At 25.4% G+C, this 21948-nt stretch overlaps 1 protein-coding gene across 1 annotated transcript; it reads right to left on the bottom strand.

Annotated features, from left to right (window-relative positions):
• Window positions 1–8057: 8057 nt before the first annotated feature.
• On the bottom strand, window positions 8058–21259 carry LOC129965872 (MOB-like protein phocein). Its single transcript, XM_056080123.1, has 7 exons — window positions 20961–21259; window positions 17561–17623; window positions 16707–16807; window positions 14738–14780; window positions 12555–12721; window positions 11698–11809; window positions 8058–9282 (listed from the first exon to the last, which is right to left on the bottom strand). The coding sequence occupies exons 1-7, from the start codon at window positions 21018–21020 to the stop codon at window positions 9160–9162; spliced, it is 669 nt and encodes a 222-aa protein (XP_055936098.1). The 5' UTR covers window positions 21021–21259; the 3' UTR covers window positions 8058–9159.
• Window positions 21260–21948: the final 689 nt, after the last annotated feature.

Raw genomic sequence — 21948 nt, forward strand, 5'->3', positions numbered from 1 at the left:
TTTTGCCTTAGAAATTGTTGGAAAATACATGCTGAAAGTTTAATAATCAAAGAAGTTCTGTCATTGTATTTATAATCTAAAGACCTTGATAATTATTGATAGTTATGAAAAAATTAAACAATTATTAAAAAGTTAAATAATTACTTTATTGTAATAATTTTCATCTTTATTGCATATTCATTAATATTTCATTTTTATGTCTAAAAGTTTAAATATTATTATATAATTAATATATTTAAAAAAAAATCACTCTTTATAAACCAATTAAAAAAAATCGCCAATACGTCATCAAGGCGATCAGTAAGCCAACATGGATGCCTTTCTTTTTAAATCCCCTATTGAAAATAGAGCAGGTCTTGTTTCCACGACAACAGACTATCGTAGACATATTGGCGGGAGCTATTCTTGAGGTAGACAAACAGTAGTGATGATGATTACTCCATGGCTAGTATCTCTTTCCAAGCACTTACGGAAAGAGCTTGATGTTTAATAATTGCTTTACACTACGATGAATTTTCGATTAAATCAATTTTTAAACACGGTGTCCTTCTCCTTTTTCTTTGCAGCTAAAATCTGACAAAAGCATGTTTTAAAGTCTTGCATACTGTTTCAGAAAAAGCAAAATTCTAGTCAGGTTGAAGACCCTTGACCATCATAACAGAACACCACCACCCCTTTTTCTATAAGCATCCGGGGTGATTTGAATGACCGTCAGATTGGCAGATAGGAACTCAAATTGGAGATCTAAGGACCACGACTGAGCAGTCATATTCACCATCAAGATCCCAATCCTCCTGTAGGTGATGCGTTTCACAATTAGAATGAAGGTAATTCGATCTCGTAACATGATCCATCAGGAAAGTGAAAGCTTGCTTACTGATATGGGAACATTTCATCCGCATATTCGTATTCCTACTCCTTCCCGATGGAAGTATAGAACACATAAATAAAAAGAAGAAAAAAAACCCTCGTAGACTTTAGCGATTTTGTTGAACTGAATGACCAAGCCGCTGTGACAAATAGTATAATGCAGTTCACAGATTATAGTCCCTCTTGTTGTGGGCAGCATACATGCCGAACTCTCATACGGCGATGAGCCCGGAGGGAAACGCCACCATTTTTGTGTTCATTGAGAGGAAGAGTGCCAGTCAACATACCAGAAGCTCTTCATCCCAAAATATTACGCTCCTCCATTGGGAAAGTATAGTATGCATAAGAAAGAAATGAAAACCAAAGCAATGCGATTCAACAAAATGTACTATCTGGAAAAAGTTTATCATTATTTGTAATCATTTTTTGCAGCTTAAATGTTTTTTGTTGGGGTAGTCTTCCTTTTTTTAATTAGACGACGCTTTCTGCTTCGAAGTTGCGCTGTTTTATTGATACAATTAAGAATCCCTAGAAAGGACTTGATACTAGTGGATTAATTATATCGAATTCTTGTACCAAACTATAGCGTACTTGAATGAATTAATTTATTTTACAACTCAAGTTTGAGAAGTGATAACTCGGTGCCCATATGACGCACGGATACAGCGGTTAAGGAATTAAATGTTACATTTATAGATTTTAAATAAATCACATTTGTTCACTAACTCTATATTATAAACAAGTGAAAATATTTAATTTTGTTAACAAAATAAGTTTTTCTCAACTTTGGGAATAAGTATCCTATTAAAAAGCAAAAGAAACTTGAAGACTTGCAGAGAGGATACGATGAATTTCGTATTCAAGCTAATGATAATAATATATCTTTCCACTGGAATAAAATTTTTAGGCGGAAAAACATTTTATATCAGTTTTTCATCAAAAATATTGCTTCGGCCTTAAAATGCAAACTTAAGCACGACATTTTTAATGATAAGTAAATATAAATCCAATTTAAAATAATATTACAATTTTGTCAGCCTTTTTGTATAAAATAATTTTTGTTACAATTTCTCTCAAGCTCGGTAATCAGAAAGAAAAAAAAACCATTACGAAAGACTTCTACACTGCTATTATTTACAGACTCAAATATGATTACAACTTAAATAAACTCCAGTTTATTAATTTATTATAAAAAGTGTAATTGCATAGAAATATTTGTCACTGCAAATTATTACTATTATTTCTTTATGTTAAAATTCCACACAAAATGTTATTTTATTTTTTACTATAACTTTTATACATGATTGATTTTTCATATATACATTTTATTAATTTACATTATTTCAATATTTATTGCAAATTAAACAATTCTATATTTAAATTTAAAATTATGCATAATACTTACTTTGATGCTTCTGGTTGTTATTGTTTTAATAGTCACAAAATAAGAATGAGAAGCACATGTAGAAATAAAAAAAAAGATAGTTTTATTTGTTCATGGCAAAATTTGGAATTTTAATAAAATAATGTAAATATCAAATTTGTTAATGCTAGTGGTACAAAGTACTTTTTAGATTCAAATGAGATATTCTGCAAAGAATGTGAATCAATATAAGATTTTTAACTACCCCTTCGGAGTTAAAATATTTTTAATTAGAGGCAAATCAAGCAAAAAAAAAAATCATTAGATGCATATTTATCCTCTATTAAGTAACGATGCATATTTGTATCAATTGCATATTAATTTTGAATAACTTGATAAACATATCTTGGTTAATAAACATGTATTGTATGCGATAAGTAGTTTATTCAGATTTAATAAATTAAATCTTTCATTTACTTTCAATGTACTTTTTTCTATGTTAATAAAATCACATAATTGCATCTGAGTAATTAAATAAATGTGTACTTTAAAATTAAAATAAACATGTTAGAAATTACTTTCCCTGTAATGTAAAATAAAAATTTTTGCAGCATAATTAAAAAATATACATAATAGAACACTATTCATAACTATTATAAAAGTTACTTAAAAATAAGACATCCTTATTTTTCTTTCAGGTAAATCCTAAAATTTTTACCTTGTACTTTTATTTTAGTACTGATTTATTGGAATGACAACAGACAAATGTATCATCTGCTCAAATCACATGCAATCTATTTCGATTCATATTCAAATCTTTATTTGGAAAAGTAGAATTTCTGTTCCAATATATACAGCAACTCCAAAGATGAAATATAATTTATTCTATAAATACATTCATCTGAATGTGTACTGATATTTTTAAATATGAATCCAATTATTAATATTCTTTAAGAAGTTGTGTTTTTTGAAGTTCTGCATGCTTTACTCTAAATTTCTTTTTAAAGTATGAATAATAATCCAAAATAAGATTGTGCAGAATAAAGGAACTTTGCATTAATCCAATATTGTCATTCCACTTGAATGCAAAAAGAGCATATGTTTAATTTATAGGGCAATTATTTCTGATAACTTGGAACTACTCCATATTGTTCTGTCTCTGCATATTTGTGAACTAACAGGGTGAACAATGATGGCATAATGTAAACACTTCTAAATACCGAATGTAACAAATTTTGAGAGCGATTTAATACAGATTTTTTTTTTCAACATTTAATAACTAAAGTCCCCAACTAAATTGCATTACAAATCTTTTATTGTAATTTAAGTAAAATGTCATTAGATTACAATTTTTTTAGCTTATGAATAATTTTTATTTATTCATAATCTAATTTTGCACTCATGAATAAAAAATGCAGTGAAGAATTGTTGAAATCTCTGCTAATATCCCAGATTCTCCAGCGCTTTAAGGAAGAGAAGTTTTAAAGTTCAGTACTTCCACAGAGGTTTTTCTTATACAAAAAGAGACTTATTTGAGAACACACTCAAATCACACTGAGAACACACGAAAGAAATCAAGAGGAACTCTGTTTCCACTTGAAGAATAAAAATGTAGAAATGAAAGCTACATTGCATTCTTAATGGATTTGCATATTGCATGTAAAATTAAATGAATTAAAAGCAACATTTATTTACTGAAAAAATTAGTAGGTTATTTTTATATTTCCACTCTACATATGGTATCTATAATGAAAATAAAAAGTACATAGTTATTTAAAAATCTGTTTGCACTAATTTCTTTCTCTTTTTTTGATAGACATTTGAATTTTTATAACTGTCAGAATTATGTGCACTAGAAAGTATAAACAGCTCCCTGATATAGATATGTACATGTAAAAAATATAACCATTTCTGACAACTGGAGCATTGATATTTAGGGCTGATAACCTGATTTTTAACATTTCATTTTTAAAATAAAAAGTAAAACAACAATTTTAATATAATAAGATGAGGAGAAAAACATTTAAAAAGCCCTAGAAATGAATTAATTAATCTTTAAATAATTTCAAAGAATAAATGACAAAATTAACTTCTTCTATGAGTGTAAAATATTTTCAAATTAAAAGCATTACTAGTTAATGTTAAATTTAAAAAAAAAAAAAAAAAAAAAAAAAAAAAAAAAACCTTTTGTTTCAATTTTGAAATTATGATTATATCTGAAAATTTCTGTAAATAAAAAAATAAAAAACAAAACAATATTTTTTTCAAAAAAATGAAAGGGCACAAGAAAATGATTTATTGCTTAATTTTTTTTTTTATGAATACAGAACTAATGCATCAAACTGCAAATGTTTAAACCAAAGCTACAAAATACATATTTCTTAATAGCTGCATCCAGAGAATAAATAATTTTCAACATAACATGGTTATACATATGATCCATGAAAAATATTAAGACTACAAATTGTGAGGAATTTACAATGATAACCACTAAAATGTTAGAAGAGCCTTTCAAAAATAAATGTTTCCTGAACACATAAGTTTTACATATGAAGCATGTACCATGAGGTACTTTCAAACATGAAAATGCTAATAAATACATTGATTAGATTTATAGGCAGCTTTTATTATGTATTAACTGCAGACAGCTTCAGTAAAATGTTTTTGACTTAGATAACTAATAATGAATTTTCTTTAAGCAGAGAAAATAACATTAATTATTACTTTCTCGCTCTGAATTTGCTAACACAGAGCAAATAAATTATATTAAATAAATCTTCAAAATATTAATCAAAATTTTAGCCTGTCAAAAACCGATTCAACAAAAATTGTTTTCCCAAATAAAATCCCATGTAATATATTTCAAAGTACATAAATATAAAAATACAGCTTTTAACATAACAATTATAAGAAAGGCGATGACAAAAGAAAAAAAATACTTTGATAAAATGAATTATTCAAATAATAATAATAATTTGATCATATTCACAAATCAATTGTTTTTAGGAAAAAATAGTTTATTTACGACAAAAAATGTTAAAACTAACATATGAAGGAAAAACCCTAATAAAAGAAGTGAACTGAATAAAGCTTTAGATAACTTGTACAAATATTGGTCCCTTGAACTATTGTTTATTTATCAAAGGAATCCTTTACAGAGAAATTCAATATTTTGCACATCATTTCTGAAGGCTGCCTATTTCTCTAATATGCATAAATGAAAAATAGGCATATTCAATAAAAATTTAAATGATCACATCAAAACCAATTAGTCATAAGTTTGAAAATCAATCATATTATAAAATAAACCTTCAATTTAGTTTTCTAACTACAAAATATATTCTAAAAATTCCACACATAATACAATATATACACATAAAAAATTACAAATATCTTCTTTTGCAAGAACACTATTAATAATGCTTCAAATTCGATTAATTTATTCAGAAGTTAACAAAAAAATAATTTTGAAATATCTGAAAATATAAAGATTAATTCAAATCAAATATTGTGAATTAACAGTTTGTTGTGACATACAAATAAATATTTCACTCAAGTGATTTTTAAAGTTAAGAAGTTCAAAATATCAAACAGTATGCAAAATCAAAAATTTTAAATCCATTTACTAAAAATTATATATAAATTTTTTAAATGAATATTGTACATCATTCATACTCTTATTAACAAGAAAAGAAAAATGGATATTTTATGGAGTGTTTCATTTTCTACAAAAATTGAATAAAAATAACTTATACAAAAAATTTGCAGGGAAAAAAAAAATTGGTTCTATGTGTTAACTACATGAATCAATTATGAAGAATAAAAGTATGTAGCACAAACATAAGTTTCAGAACTGTGTTAATACTAATCAGGAGAATAAAAAGCTATTGACTACTTTGCCATCAATATTTTAAAAATATTTGATTGTCCAGTGCACAAAACTACTAATATTTCAAAAAATCAATACAGAAGATTAACAGCATGGCTACTATTTAATGAAAAAAAGTCACAAACTTTCTTGACTAATAATGAAATGTAGAACACATTTTGGCACCTATAACTTTATTTTCCAATGTATCAAAATTCCAGCATTCTTGTAGAAGATAAAATAAAATTTATAAACAAGAAAGATACAAAAATTTTTTCAAAAACTTCTAAAATATTACTTGACAATTATTCCATTTAATATCTTTTCACTGCAATGTCTTTAATATCATTCTTTCTTAATTAATATCTGCATTTAAATTCATAATAAATAAAACAATATTTAAGCTTTTATCACATAAATTTAATTGATTGATTGATTCTTAAATCACCATAATTTAATCCCCCAATCTGTTAATGCTGAGAGCATTGTTTACAAGACAGTTATATTTCACTTTCACGGATAAGCTAAGTGTTTCTTTTCCTTTTCTTTCTTTCCCCCCTCCTGTTAACTCTTTGACAAGGGCTTTAACTATTGGTTGGACATATATGGCCCATTAGTGGCGAAAGGATAAATATATCAATATGTATTCCTACAAGTCATGCTGAATTACCAATCAAGAAAACACCATACATTAGCCTGATTGTGAAACTTAACAGCCATCGTTTTAATCCCTCACCCACCCTTTCATTATATTTTGAAGTAATGCAAGAAATTTGAAATAATTATTTATTTTTTAAATATTTATCACACTTTTAAATTTTTTAATACATGTACATAAAAATAATCTAAATAAATTTCTACCAACTTTTCAGTAACTTCTTTTAAATTTATATTTTGGAATTAAAATTTACTTATCATAATTTTACTAATCTTAATTCCAGTTATCATAATATTAGCGTTTCTAACATATTTTAAAAGAAATTGCTTAAAATTTATGCTTTAAATTAAGCCTCTCATTAACAAGTTAAGGCTCTTGCCAAATTTTAAATAATATGTGTATGCAAAAACATTTATATTCTTTAATTTTAAATAATATCAACTTTGCAACAAAATGGAAATGTTTCATACATAGAAATTTATCTGAGTTTGCGATTTCATACAAATGACAATCTTACAAGGTCAAAATATAACGGGAAACTTCTAAAATGTTCACTAACTTACAAAACAAATACATTTATTGAAAGGCATATTTTGTTTCCTGTTTGTTATCAAGTGTTTATTTTGTACATTTATCTATGTAATAAAAATATAAATTTCTGTCTTTCATATATTCTACATAAATAAAAATTGAGTTAAATGAATATTCCATTAAATAAAGACAGAAAATGACAGTTTCAAAAGCAAAATTTTCAGAACAAAAACTTGCAAAAAAGCACTTATTAATTCCAAATGTTCATTAAAAATTTTCCCATATAGAAATGCTTAATTAAGCAAATTTTCTATTATTTTTTTATAAAGTTACAAGTTTAATAATCCCTGTATTGCACAATAAAGCAGAAAATATAAAATTTATTTTATTCAAAACAATATTGAGGATAGATTAAACATATATTTTACTATTAAATGCAACTTGAAGGCAGCACAACACAAACAGTGTTGCAATGAAAATACTTCTTACCGATTCTTGATATTTCAATAAAATATCAAATACATTCTTATACATCAATACAATACTTTAACTTTTTCAACACAAAACAATATAATGTAAATTAATACCCGATTCCTTCAAATACATAAGATCTCATAAGTCTTAGAGTTAAAAGCTAAAATAAAATCCGTAAAACAAAGGATTGAGGGCCATTATCATTAAATATATCTCAACCAGAGCTTGACAATTTCAAATAATTTTTCTGCACATTAATTTCTTAATAAAAAGTAATGCCATATTTTTATGTATTGATTTAATGCCCCATTTGTTCCTTCTCTCCTGTTTTATTGAAGATTTTTTTTTTTTTTTCAAAAGGAAAGTCTTTAAAAACATTAAAGAAAGGAAATAAATGTTCTAAATATAAAAGAACCGCCAACATTTTTATTTTGAAGCAAAGTCCCACATTCAACTGCCCAGTGACATAGTTTTAGAGAAGACACTTGTAAATCTTCTAGAATTTAAATAAAGAGCAGCAAAATTAGCCAAAAGTTTTTAACAGTAGTTATATCACAGAACAATTTTTATTTATATATCACTTAATTACTTACAAACGAATAATAAAGAAAGGAAAATATTTTTCTAGATAAAATATACACGATTTAAAGAGGTTCATGTCAAAAAAAATTTTTAAACATATTTGCACTTTATTCATAAATGTACAGCATCAGCAATATTCTTAAAACAAGTTTCAAAACTTTTCTCTCGCTGGATAATATGAAATTCTGATGATACAAAATAAGCCCAGTTAGTTTCTCAGTTTTAAGTTAAGAAGGTTCAACTGCATTTTCTTTTACAGATACAGGAAGCCAGTTTATAGATATTGTAATATAGTATATGAAATTAGGTCATAAAACAGTGACTAGCCACTTATTTACAAAGAAAAAAATACACAACTTATAAAGGCTGAATTTCACTAACATACTTCTTCAATGTCAATATCTTTTACCCAGCCTTAACCAAAAACAACAATTAAATAATGAATAATTATGTGAATGCCTAAGTAGTATCAAGCATGTTCTACTTGCAATTTGCAAGTAAAGAACAGTTGAAAGCCATTAAAGCTTCAGATTTCAAAGATAAACAACCAAAATACAAATGCATCTTAAATATGTGAAAGGCTCAGTAAAAAAAAGCAGTTTCTTTTTTCGTTATAAATTAAAACATTCTGTCAACAACAGACAAATTAAATAATAAAAATATTCAATGGTTTTTAACTATTTTAATTTGTACATTTTTTATAAGTCTTTTCTTTCAAAAGTACTTCAAAACCACTGATTTTTATAGTGACATTTTTTGTAATTTAAAGCATGACTTACACATGATATGAGACTGAAACTTTAAAAACACCATTTATGCTTCACTCTCAGTTGTATTTGATTCTTCTCCTAACATAGGTACAATGAGGTTATCCTTTGACATCAAGTTGTACTTAGTCACAAATACCGTAAAGCGACGACACAGAAAAGTTTCATTCTGAAATTAGAAGAGAGAATAAACAATATTTAAAAGGCAAAAACTTCAGATATAACTTATAGATAGGAACATTAAAAACTGAAATTTTGTATTATATTAAAATATAAAACAAAAATAGTAAATATAAATACTGAATTTCATTCCTTTCCTTTATTGTTATCTTGATGTTTAGGAAATGCTTCCCTTTTCACTAATTATTAAAAAAAATTTTGCTAGAATTGTGATTTAACAGTGATGCACATTGAATAGAAAGACCAGAAAGCAAGTAAAAGCCCTAATGTAAAAACACTATCAGGACTGATATTGCTTCAAAAAGGAATTTAACAGAGATAGCATTTATTTTAGACACATGTAGACTTCTGCACAAGGAAGGGAAAAACCACATGACTCAATTCAAGCAAGCAGAAAATGATTATTTTAAGAGCATGGATAAATTGAAATTAATATTAAAAAATTTAAGGGTTATAATTTCATTTTATACTTTAGATATGCCATGCAAACACTTCTACTGAAACAAAAATAAAAATAAAAAAAAAACCAATAAGATTTTTTTAAATCTTATTGGGGCTTTTGCAATGCAAATACTCCTACTGAAACAGAAATAAAAACTCAATAAAATATTTTTAAATCTTCACTATTAAACATTAATTTTTCACCTTGATTATAAAATTTAAAGCTTTTATGTATTCACTACTCTATTATAATTTATTTCTTCTTATACTTATATCTTCATTATTTCTTCATGAATGAGTTAATTCATCAGTTTTGAATTAATGTTGCAAAACACTGCTCTAAACTATATTATAATAATAATGTTTTGTGTGTGTATGAGAGTGTGTGTGTGTTTTCTCCGTCCATTTATGTTTCTCTACTTGTAGAAAATATTTTCTCCTTCAAATAAAACAAGGTGAAGAGCTGATTTATTACTCAATAATTTTAAAGACATGCAATTTGTTTTCATACCAACCGTAAACTAAAAATCTAATGTACACTGTGTAACATCTTAGAAGCTAAATTAAAAATCTTTAACTTTCGAATAGTCTGTTACAAAAAGCAAATAAGCCATATATAATATTAAAACTAGTCCTTTATAACAATTGTGCTGCATAAACTATTTTTTCATTAAACCAGGTTGAAAATTTCTTCAATGAGCCCAGAATGTTTTTAATAATCTAACAATGCAACCAGTTTAACGTTTCTCACATTTGAAATATACGGAATATCAAGACAAAAATGATTCTTAAAAAATATTACAACATTATCTAACTTTAAAATACAATAAAGATTAAATATTTATATTAATAACTGAGTTTATATAAAACATATTACAACGGTAAATAAAAAGGAAATTCAAAACATGTCAGTTTTATTTCAATAGTAACGCAGATTAATATATGCATTTATAAATTTTTTAACTGACTTTTAATATAAAATACAGTCACGATATGACCATACAGAAGTCAAGAAACCCAAGAAAAACTTTTTATATAGAAATTCTGCTATTAATGAATTTGTACATAATGTATGAAACTAGATTTTTTTTTAATAAAAATTCAACTGTTCTATTATAGTTTATGAGAATATTTTTAACCATTACATGTTTATAAAGTCCACAAAGTAAATATATATTATTTAATAGCGACCTATAGATTTGAAATAACAGCCATGTCAAAGAATCTGTAAATCAGTCACAACCATAGTATCAATCCTGCAATTTTTATTTCATATGAAAATTTATAACAACCTAAATTTAATTTTTAAAAGAAATATTAAAAATATTACTTAATTATACATCCTCTACAGGGAGGAAAAAAAGCTTGACAGAGTCCCTGAGACATAAGCACAGCATTAATTTTGCCAAATTTTATTTTAAAGGTAAGTTTATGGCAATTAAAGTGTATCTTCATTGATAGCCTAATGCCTTCTCTTTTTTTGAGATAGAAAAAATAAGTTCCGATAGAGCCACAATCCTTTACAACAGGACTAATTATGTCCTTTTGGCTATATTAAAAGCATAGTTAATTCATCAGAATGTTTTACATTTATAGTTTAAACTAATAGTGCATAATTTTAAATAATATTCTTCTTCTGATGTGATGTAGTCTAAAATTTGCAAATTTAATTAACTGCTGTCGAAAATGACTAATTCTATTTTTAAAAACATACATTTTATAAACTATGATATTCAGATTAAGGGTCTTTAACTACCAAAGGACAAATATCCACATTTTCATACAAAAAATAAGTATTCTGTATACATCAGTTTTCCACCTACATTTTAATTTGATGTTCAATCAATAGTTTTAAGCATTTATTCAGGCAACATAGATAAATGAATAGAATACACCCCCTCCTTTCAGTTACTCTTTCAGGGTCAATCAGATTCATTACAATTGTAAAATAATGAATAATTACCTCAAATTCATCAAATACTGCTCTATGATGAAAATATGCATGAGAAAATATTCTGTATACTCTTCTACATACTGAACCTAGTTTAGCTACAGATGATTCCTTTATACTCACTCTGAAAAGAGAAAAACTTCATAAATAAAATTGCCTCATAATCGATATATGAAAATGGAAATATGTTTTCCATACACATTACTTTCTGTTTCAGCTAAATCCGTGGGAACCAATAAAAGATTCATAAATGGCAGAAAAATAAAGAGCAGTGCAAATATGCAATAATGCTGTATTTTTTATTTTTTCCTTATGATCAACAGTAAAAGCAAATGGTTATCTGCAAAAAAATTGAACAACTTTTATATTTTAAAATAATGACTAAACTTATATAAATCCAAGTTTGTAGGTAACCTTTTAAAAAATTCATTTTTTAATTGTATTCTTCGTAATTTACAAAGAAGAAACTTTCAGGACCTCACATTTGATATAAAAAAATAATATGAGCAAATAACTGCATTGAAATTTTAACTAATTTTCTTTACCATTATATATATAAATACAGGCAGATAGTTTCTGACCATTTAGTATATATTATAAAAATGCCTGTACACTAAAATAGTATCAATTAGCATTAATTTTAAATAAATGAAGATAAAACCCATGAAAATACAAAAAATCTGTGAATAAAAATATTACTTTAAATATGCATTCTCCTCCTTTGATACGGGAATTTTAAAACTTACAATACTACAGGTAGTGATATTTAGACTTTCCATAATGACGTATATTTCTATGCCTACTGACATATTTCTTACAAATACTATGCAAAATTTAATAACAAGAAAAGGATAAAGAGAAAATATTACCTGCTAGGAAAGTATTTGTTACTATTCAGTAGACAAGCTGCACCATCTAAAGTATGGCGCGTATAATCAATGGCAGGACATTCTTTAGGTGTTTTATGAGCAGCACATAAAAATATCCATTGTTCAGTAGCTGTCATTTGTGTACATGTTTCAGAATTACATTCAGTCTGAAATAATACATATAAACTAAGGAATACAGAAAAAAAAAACAATTAAAATTATTCCTCAATCAACATGTTGCAAGAAGAAATACAAAAGAACACTCGTTTGGACCAATAGTTATCTTCATCAGCTAAGAGGTTAAATATCTTAAGTGATTTACTGTCATTTGCCATCATTATCACTCTCAGAGCAACAATCCTCACTAAAGTACACTAAATCAACTAATTGCCTATCTTAAGCGTACTTCTATTCAAGGTCAATTTAAAACATTCAAAGCAGACTATATAATTATATGGTCAGTAACAAATTACAAATGAAAGGAATTAATATTATATATATATATATATATATATATATATATATATATATATATATATATATATATATATATATATATATATATATATATATATATATATATACTGTATGATAATGTATTATTATATGTAATGATGGAGAGTCAAAAAGTTGTTAACTCCACCAATCTTTATAAGAATCCTTTAAAGATGATATAGTGATTTTAAAAACTTTATAAAGAATGAGAAAATCCCCCCCCCCAAAAAAAAACTCAGTGAAGTTCAAAGACAAATAGTCCAAACCTTTAGTGAATTGATTATTTCATTCATTTCATGCATTACCTATCTTCACATTTTTTTAATATAAGAAAAAATGAAATGAAGATATAAATTTAATCCTTTTTGAAATTGTATCTAGCAATCTTTGTATATATTGTTAAGGTATGCCTTTACATGATCACTCAATATAGAAACTAAAATAATTAGCAGCATTTTAGAATTAGGCATTAATTTTTAAAATAACCAAAAATCTTAAACTTTTGAATAATTATAATATGCCACAAATGTTCACACTAATAATAGATGAAATATGTAGACAAGAATGTTTTCAAACATCTCATCCAAATCTAATAGTAATTTCAATTTTCTGGAAGTCACATCAGAATATATTAAATTAAAACTGCAGAAGCAAAACAAAATTATAGTAGGATTCTACTTATAGAAGAATTTGTATAATTTTATCTTTCTCTATAAATTGTTTTATGTTGAATTTCAACAGTAAACATGAATCCAAGCAATGAAAATACTAAAGTTCCATCAATGAAAAGTAATCAGAATGGAAAGTTGTTGTAACTGAGTAGCTAGAGTCAAACTTTCAAGTGAAATTTTCACTGTCAAGGATCATCAAATCTTCCAGTTGTTCTTTTTATTATTATTTCATTTCATTGTTTATTTTTATTTTAAATTGTGACTAGAAACAGCAAATCAATATTTTATAAACTTTTATTTTCATTTGCCAAAAAATAAAATTAAGTGAACACCTTTAAAAAAAAGATAAATTTTAACATTTTGCTACCAGAAAAATTTATACATTAAGAGATCTTTTATGTTAAAATGCAAAGAGCTAAAAATTGTTATAGAAATGTGCAGTACAAAAAAAAATCATTAATATTACATAATAAGTGTGCATTCACATATAATTTATCAGTCATCTTTGTACCTTTTGATTGACACTTTTGTTAAAGAAGATAATATTTAAGTTGTTACAACATAATTCTTACTGAAAATTAGCAAAGATAAAGATGAATATAAATTATAAATCAGTAGGACACATAAAACAGATTGTTCAGATTAGAAAAGTTCTTCACTTTCAGAGGTTGATTACAGAATATGTTTATTGAATTCTTTATAAAGAATTTAGATATTTAAAAACACTTTTTTAATCAATGACTTAATAATAAACATTTTTGAAATTTCATAGGGATAGAGTAAACATCTCTGAAGATAAAAACAAATTTTCAATCCAATATGCTCTTTTAAATTAATTTCAATTATTCTGATCTGGCTTATTATATACTGATTTAATACTTAAAAACAAGAATACTTTACAGTTACACAAAAATTAAGAGAATATAGTTTCCATTTTAATAATATTTATGCTAATAAAATATTGAAAAATAATCTTTCAAAAATCAGTAACTAAGAATTCACATTAAATAAATTTACCTGTAATTTTACAGCCAAACCATTGAGTTCCATGCAGAACTGCCTGCAATCAAAAAGGCATATCAAAAATTAAAGTATGCATAAAACATTAATATATAAAACATTTAAAAATGAAAAATTATATCACATCTAGTATTATGATGAAGATCAAAATTTAATTAACTGAATTACAAGAATAAATATAATTTTAAAATCTTATTGAAAAATTAAAATTTTAAACGCCTGTCTCTACAATAAAGAAATTCCTTTAAAATTACTTTTTTTATGTACAAAATTAAGCTCATAATATAAATTAACATATCTTAGTTTAATTCCATTAAAATATGACATAACATTCAAGATTATTATTATCAAAATAAAAATTAAACAATATTCTCTATTCAACAGTTTCATGGCTAAATTTATGCATGACAAACGAGAAAATATCAGCTCTGAAAATGTTCCTTATGTTAAATATGAAATTGTTAAATATAACTTTCTATTTCTCTTTTAAATCACTTCATTAAAAACTTCATTATAACTAAATGCAAACTAATACAAAAGAGAAATCTTCAATAAGAATCTTCAACACGATCAAAAATTAATAAGAAAAATTCTATGCATTTTTTACAATTTTCAAAAGTGTTAATACAGCAATTAGATAAAAAAAAAAAAAAAAAAAAAAAAAAAAACCTGAATAGTAAAAAAAATATTTATGGCAAAGCATTTGCTTAGTTAATTCATCACTTAAATCAATAACTAACAAAGGGTTACTTATGAATGCTGCACACAGTTTGCCAACAATGCCCAAACCAGATTTTGTAATAAAAAAATTGCTAGAATAAACAATTTTTACTGTAGATTTGCTGTAATTTGCAAATCTGCATTACTGCAGATTTTCTACATTGCATATATATATGAGCATTTTATTATTATTATTGGGATATTATGTTCCTCAAATAAATACAGAAACAAAAAATTACTCATGCAATATCGTTAGAAATTTACTAGTTAACTGATTTAAAGGCTAAAATTGCATTACCTCAATTACCAATAATTTGGATTTCCCATTTAAACAAATTATTTACTGAACTAGAATATAAATTGTGAGCCTTCATGAAAGTATAATCTTGAAAACAGAATTGAGATAAAATTTATACAAAAGTGATAATGCATAACATGAAATGTAGCATACCAATCATGAACTCCACTGAGAAATTTGATTAAAAAAAGAATAACACAGACAGGCAAGAATTCCAGACAAATAGAAAAGAATAAGAAATTGTTACTTTCTTTGGCACAGTGCCAAGACCTGATGCATGCAGAAATGATTCACAAAAGATTGTCGAGACAGAATAGAAAAGGAAGAGTAAGCAATGACTTACAAACAAACAAAATACTAGCCATTGTAACACATTTATAAATATATCCTCTAACCTTTACAGACAACTTATGGCTTTCTTTTGCGACAAAATTTTTCAAGTATTAGTCTATTTGAAAGTCAATCAATAAATAATTTTCAAAATTTATATGTACTTCAAACAGCTAGTAAAATTTTAATTTTTTTTTTTTTAAATCTACTACAGAAGTGTAATTAATATCTAGAAATATTTCCTAGTGACTATAAGGAAAGAATTGCAAACTTTTAATCACAGACTCTACTCGCAGTTTTAATAAATGAAAAAAATTTTATAAAAAATACCAACTCCAGCTAATGTAAACAACAAAAATCAGATGTCATAACCTGAAGCATGATTTTACAATAGAAGAAAATGTAGAATTTCAAAGAATTTTTCATACTTCAGTTAAAAATGTCAAATATTTTTTTAAATAAAACATCCAACTTTTTTTTCAACAGGAAAAAAAAAAAAAAAAAAAAAGGCAGCAAACTAGAGAACTGAAATAGATGTAGTGACTTCCAAGTTTCTATAATATAAGAGTACTGCAGATAGTAGATTTTCACACACACACATTTATTATTAGTTTTTACCTGAGATGTTCATACTTCCAGACTCCTTCATCTTGGCCATCAGGAGGTGTCAATATCTCATCGACATTTGCAGGTTGCTTTCGAATGGTTTGTTGAATAAACTGTAATATATTATAGGCTGTATAACTAAGATATAAAAATCTTATAAAATAAATTATATAAAAAATTATCGAACTACTTTTAACCTTAATACCAAATTTATGTTCAGAAAGCTACTATATCATTACTTATTTCTAAAGCACATTAAAAAAGCTAAGCTTTTAAAATACATTTGAAAAAATAATACCCATATTAGTCATTTTTACTATATTGGATATTAGAATATATTTAAATAAGACAAAATTTACCAAAGTACTTTGTCCCAACATTATTATTATTCCCTCCTTTTTTAGAAAATTTAATATATTCTAAATGAATAATGAATAAAAAAATGAATCTAAAAATTTCTAAATGAATCAACTCAAAGTAATTTATATCAAAAAGAAAGTGGATAATTACTTTAATATTTATGAATCCATTAATAGAAGTAAACAATCTTCATTAGATTCATTTTTTACTGAATAAAAAAACTTTCTAAATTTCAAGATAGTTTAAAATTTTTTTAAAAAATGAACAAAACTAGTACGAGTTTAAATATAAAGAAATATAAGTTACAAGCTCTTTCTTGTAATTATTAAATACAAAAATGTAACTCTGTAAAAGTAAGGATTTATAAAAATCAGTTTAACACAAAATTTATATGTTTATATATTCATTTTGCAAATAGAACATTGACAATGTGATACATATCTGATGTTGTTATTATGTATGTTGGTAAAGATACATAATAATTCCATTTAAAAAATTTTATATACCTGCTGCACTGCCAAGGTACTATCCATTTCTTCAAATGGTTCCTCAGGCCAATTGCAAAAGTTCTATAGATAGTAAAAACAAAGATTTTTAAAAGATATAATTAAAAATGAAACAGATCTAAGACTTCAAAAAATTAAAGTTTAATACTGGGTCATCTCAGGTCACTATATAAACCTCACCATCTCCTGTTTTCATAAAATTTAGCACAGGTTATAAGTTTATAGATTAGGGAAAATATTAAATTTCATCGAGATATGTCAACTGGGCTTGAAATAGAGATATAAAGTTTACAAAATCAATGTACAAAAACTGGAATTTTTTTAATTATTCAAGAAACTGTCTTAATTGCAACAGAAAAGTGCCATTTTACAGCATTTTTTAAAATTTTAAAAAGATTAATTTAAATTTTTTGAAAGTACATATTTTAAACTTTTTAAATTAACTCCATGAATTCTGGAAATCACCAGACAAGATATAAATTCATAATGAATTAATTGCTAAAATAAAACTACCTTGTTTCCATTAATTCTTTGTACTTGGTTGAATAATACAAAATGGGTAATATTTATACTTCTGTGAAAATAAATATGAATGCAAACCTGAAGAAAGAATATAGTAATGAAAATTTTAACTTGTTAAACATCAATTAGGATATGTTAACCATATGAAGTTCAAAAAAGTTGCATGCAACTTTGTTATAGTTGCAATTGTTATGCTTTGAAATAAAAAATAACTTTTTTAATGACAGTTACAGAATTCAATTTTGCTAGATTGTCCACAACTGACACTCAAAATGACCCAGGTGGATGAAGGAAAATTTTTCCTGCACAAAATTTATCATTTATGTGTAGGCAATATCTTTCATGGATAATAATCTAGGCTGATACGTCTTTTAATATGATATTTTTGAATTTTGATATTTTCTTTACCCAATCAAGCAAATAATCTGATAAGTATTTCAACAATAATTTTAATGTAGTTTTGGAAATGAACACAGGATATGACTGTGTTCCTTGTATAGTCAATGCTTCATCAAAACAACTATTCAAGAACAATTCTGATTGGCCATATCCTTCCTGATGAATATGCTAAATTTATCTTCATATTTTTAACTAGTCATTAAAAAAACTGTCATGGTATTTAAATTTGATTTTCGCGTAATCTTCAGTTCTGCCAGTCATTTTACTGGATCCTCTATTCCACTGTAAAATCCTTTTTCTTGTATTAATCCCCAAAAGTGCCCTTTTAAATTCACTTAAAAATCTCCCTTATGAAAGTAGAGGTGCAAAGGGTTTTTCTTATTCTTGTATTGGACAACAAAACCAGCTAAAAAATAAAAATCTCACTAAGAAGTTTTTGAAATTTAGATATCAAAAAGTTTTTTATTACGTAAACAGCAACTATATTTATGTTCTGAGCAATTAGAAATAACTATGTAATTAGCATATTATTTCCCCATTTAAATTATATTACAAAAGGGTGAATCATTATCTATTGATTTGTTCAGAAATAATTTCAGTTTGTAACATTATGGTATAATTTCTTGAAAAATCACAGATAACAGCAAATTCTAATTGAGATTTTTTTCATTATAACTTAAGTAAAATTTAAAATAAGTACTGCTAATAAGTATGCCAACAGATCAGAAGCTGAACGATTTAATAGTTTAAAATTAATTTGTTTTCAGGTTTACATTAATTCTTATTTCACAAAATTTGCCAATTTCAGGGTTTTATCACAGAGTTCTTTAACTCAAGATTCTTAACCTCCAGACTGTAAATATTAAGCCATTTTGTATTATTCAACTGAATATCAGGGATTAATGAAAAACAAGCCTCAGTTTTAAATTAATTCAACTATCAATCTATTATCCAAATTTATATTTTGCCTAGTGATTTTCAACAATATTAATTATTCATAGCATTAGTTTTAAGATATATAATTTTTATAAAAATTTAAAATAAATCTTTTTATTTAGAATTTGACTTTTTTATGATCTTATAATGTACTGCATACCATAAAAAAGCATAATAAATTATACAAAATGACAACTCTCTAGGCTCTCAAATGGAATTAGGAGAGCTGTTTGAGTACTACGAACAATTTCAATTTCACAGTTTACTTTACATAGTATTAATTTTAAGCTTATTTGACAAATCTTGATGAAAGAAAATATTTTACCAAGTCTATATAAGAAGTACAACTGCACCAAATTTTATGAAAACCCAAGATGGTAAGATAAATTTTGTTTTCAAAGTGAAGTAATTTAATCTCGGATGACTCTAAAAAGTCAATATTACAGATTCTATTTAAAAAAGGAAAGAATTTTTAAGATGCCATAGAATTGAAAAATTATGATAGTTTAAATTTCAAAACCTTGATTTTATATAAATAAAATCATATTCCCTAACAAACACTTATACATGACATGGTATTTCTTGATACAAGGAAAAATGGATGTAGTTAAGTAGAAATCACATTATTATTATTTTTTTCTTCATTACTACAGAAAGATTAAATTTTTAGAATATGTTTCAAAAGCAGAATCAGACAAAGAACTCTGTATATGTAAGAATAAGAAAAAGGAAACAAAAAGCTGAACAGTTCAGAAGTTGAAGTGAAAACCAAAGTTCAAGTAATTACAAAACTATTTTTAGAATGCGGTTAAGCAAAAATTATAGTATATAGAAAATTTATAAAAAAAAAATCTTTTAAAAACTGGAAGTAAAAAAATCTCTCTGAAATTATAACATGACAAAAATACAATTGAAAAAAAAATAAAAGAACAAACTGATACATTTATAAAATATGATAAATTAAAACATTTTTTATTAAATATCCCTACTAGAACACCTAAAAATTATTATATTACTATGTTTTTCTTTTATATCGACAGTAAAAAATAAATAAACTATCTAAAATGTCTTTGATGATGTCTTCCCTAGATTCAATTGTAATACAAAAAATTACACTTATATGACAGAACAATACAAAAAAAAAGAAAAGAAAAGAAAAAAAGAACTAATTAAATGGAACATGAAACAAAAGATATTTAAATTCATATACAACTCTAGCAGGTAATGTTTACAAACCACACAAAAATAAAACACACAAACTTTATAATTAAACAACACAACAAAAAGTTTCTGTTTCTCTTTAATACTTGGTCAATAAAATTTGTACAATCGAATTTATATTCCATTATAAATGTCTACAGCTGACTAAAGAGAAACTTCAATAAAATTCGTCTGCTTTTCATACAAGGGAAAGGGTTCTACATTCAAACCATTAAATAACAACACATATTATACTAAATCGGTGAAATGATATACATTACAGCACTTCAAAATTAATTATATAAAATACTTCATAGTTGTTTTAAACATGGTTTTAACTTACCTGAGCTTTAGTACCTGGTCGATTTCGCCTTAAGATGCTTGATGTATCGGCCATCTTCATGATTAATTCTATAAAGACTTATCGAAAATTTAGCAATAGCTGAAATCTAAGTTTTATTTTCCAAATGCATTAATTCAAAACACTATTATATATTCTATTGAAAATGAGAAAAAATATACACTTATTCTACCCACATATCTAACAAGTCACAACCTAAAACTGAAATTGTACTTAGCAGAGCAGAATGAAATTCCCATCCCAATCAAAAAATCTCGAGAGAGAAATTCTAAGGAGATGCAACTCTGTGAAGTTACGTAGCCATATTAGGCCTGTACAAATCTTTCAGCAGAATATATCTTATAGCTACAATTATTTTGGCTTTAATCACTAAAAGTTTGATATTCAAAAGTTAATACTACAATTTAAGAAGTTCTAAGGATTAAAAAACCAAAATTGGGGCTTGCAAAAATCTATTATCTAACCTGATTTTGCCACAGACTTTGGTCGCACTATAACTAGACAATCCACCACAACGATGAGAGGATCTATTTTCTGTACAATGGATTTGATGTTTAAGAGCTTTTTGTATAATTTTGAAAAAAGAATTAAGAAATATGAATATGGGCAAAAATTATGATGAATACGGACTATGAATATCTTTTCTTTATTGGCCTTTTCATTAACTATGAAAGCAAGTCCCAAAATTTGATTTTGTGCACAAAATGCGAATAAATTTCTTTTAGAAATTGAACAAATTCTGAATTTTGTACTGAATTTTTCGAAAAGTGTGAAAATATACGAAATAAGAAAACATTGCATTCTGTAATTATCTATTCTAGACAACTTCTTTAGAATTCTTATTTTGATCCAAAGATTTGAAATTTATAAATAATAAGGAATTAAATTTTTTACATGACATAATTATTATCTTATTTTAATTATTTAATTTATATTAAATAATTAAATTAATTAATTGCAAAATTAATTT

This window comes from Argiope bruennichi, chromosome 4 (genome assembly GCF_947563725.1).
Source record: "Argiope bruennichi chromosome 4, qqArgBrue1.1, whole genome shotgun sequence".
NCBI lineage: Eukaryota > Metazoa > Arthropoda > Arachnida > Araneae > Araneidae > Argiope > Argiope bruennichi.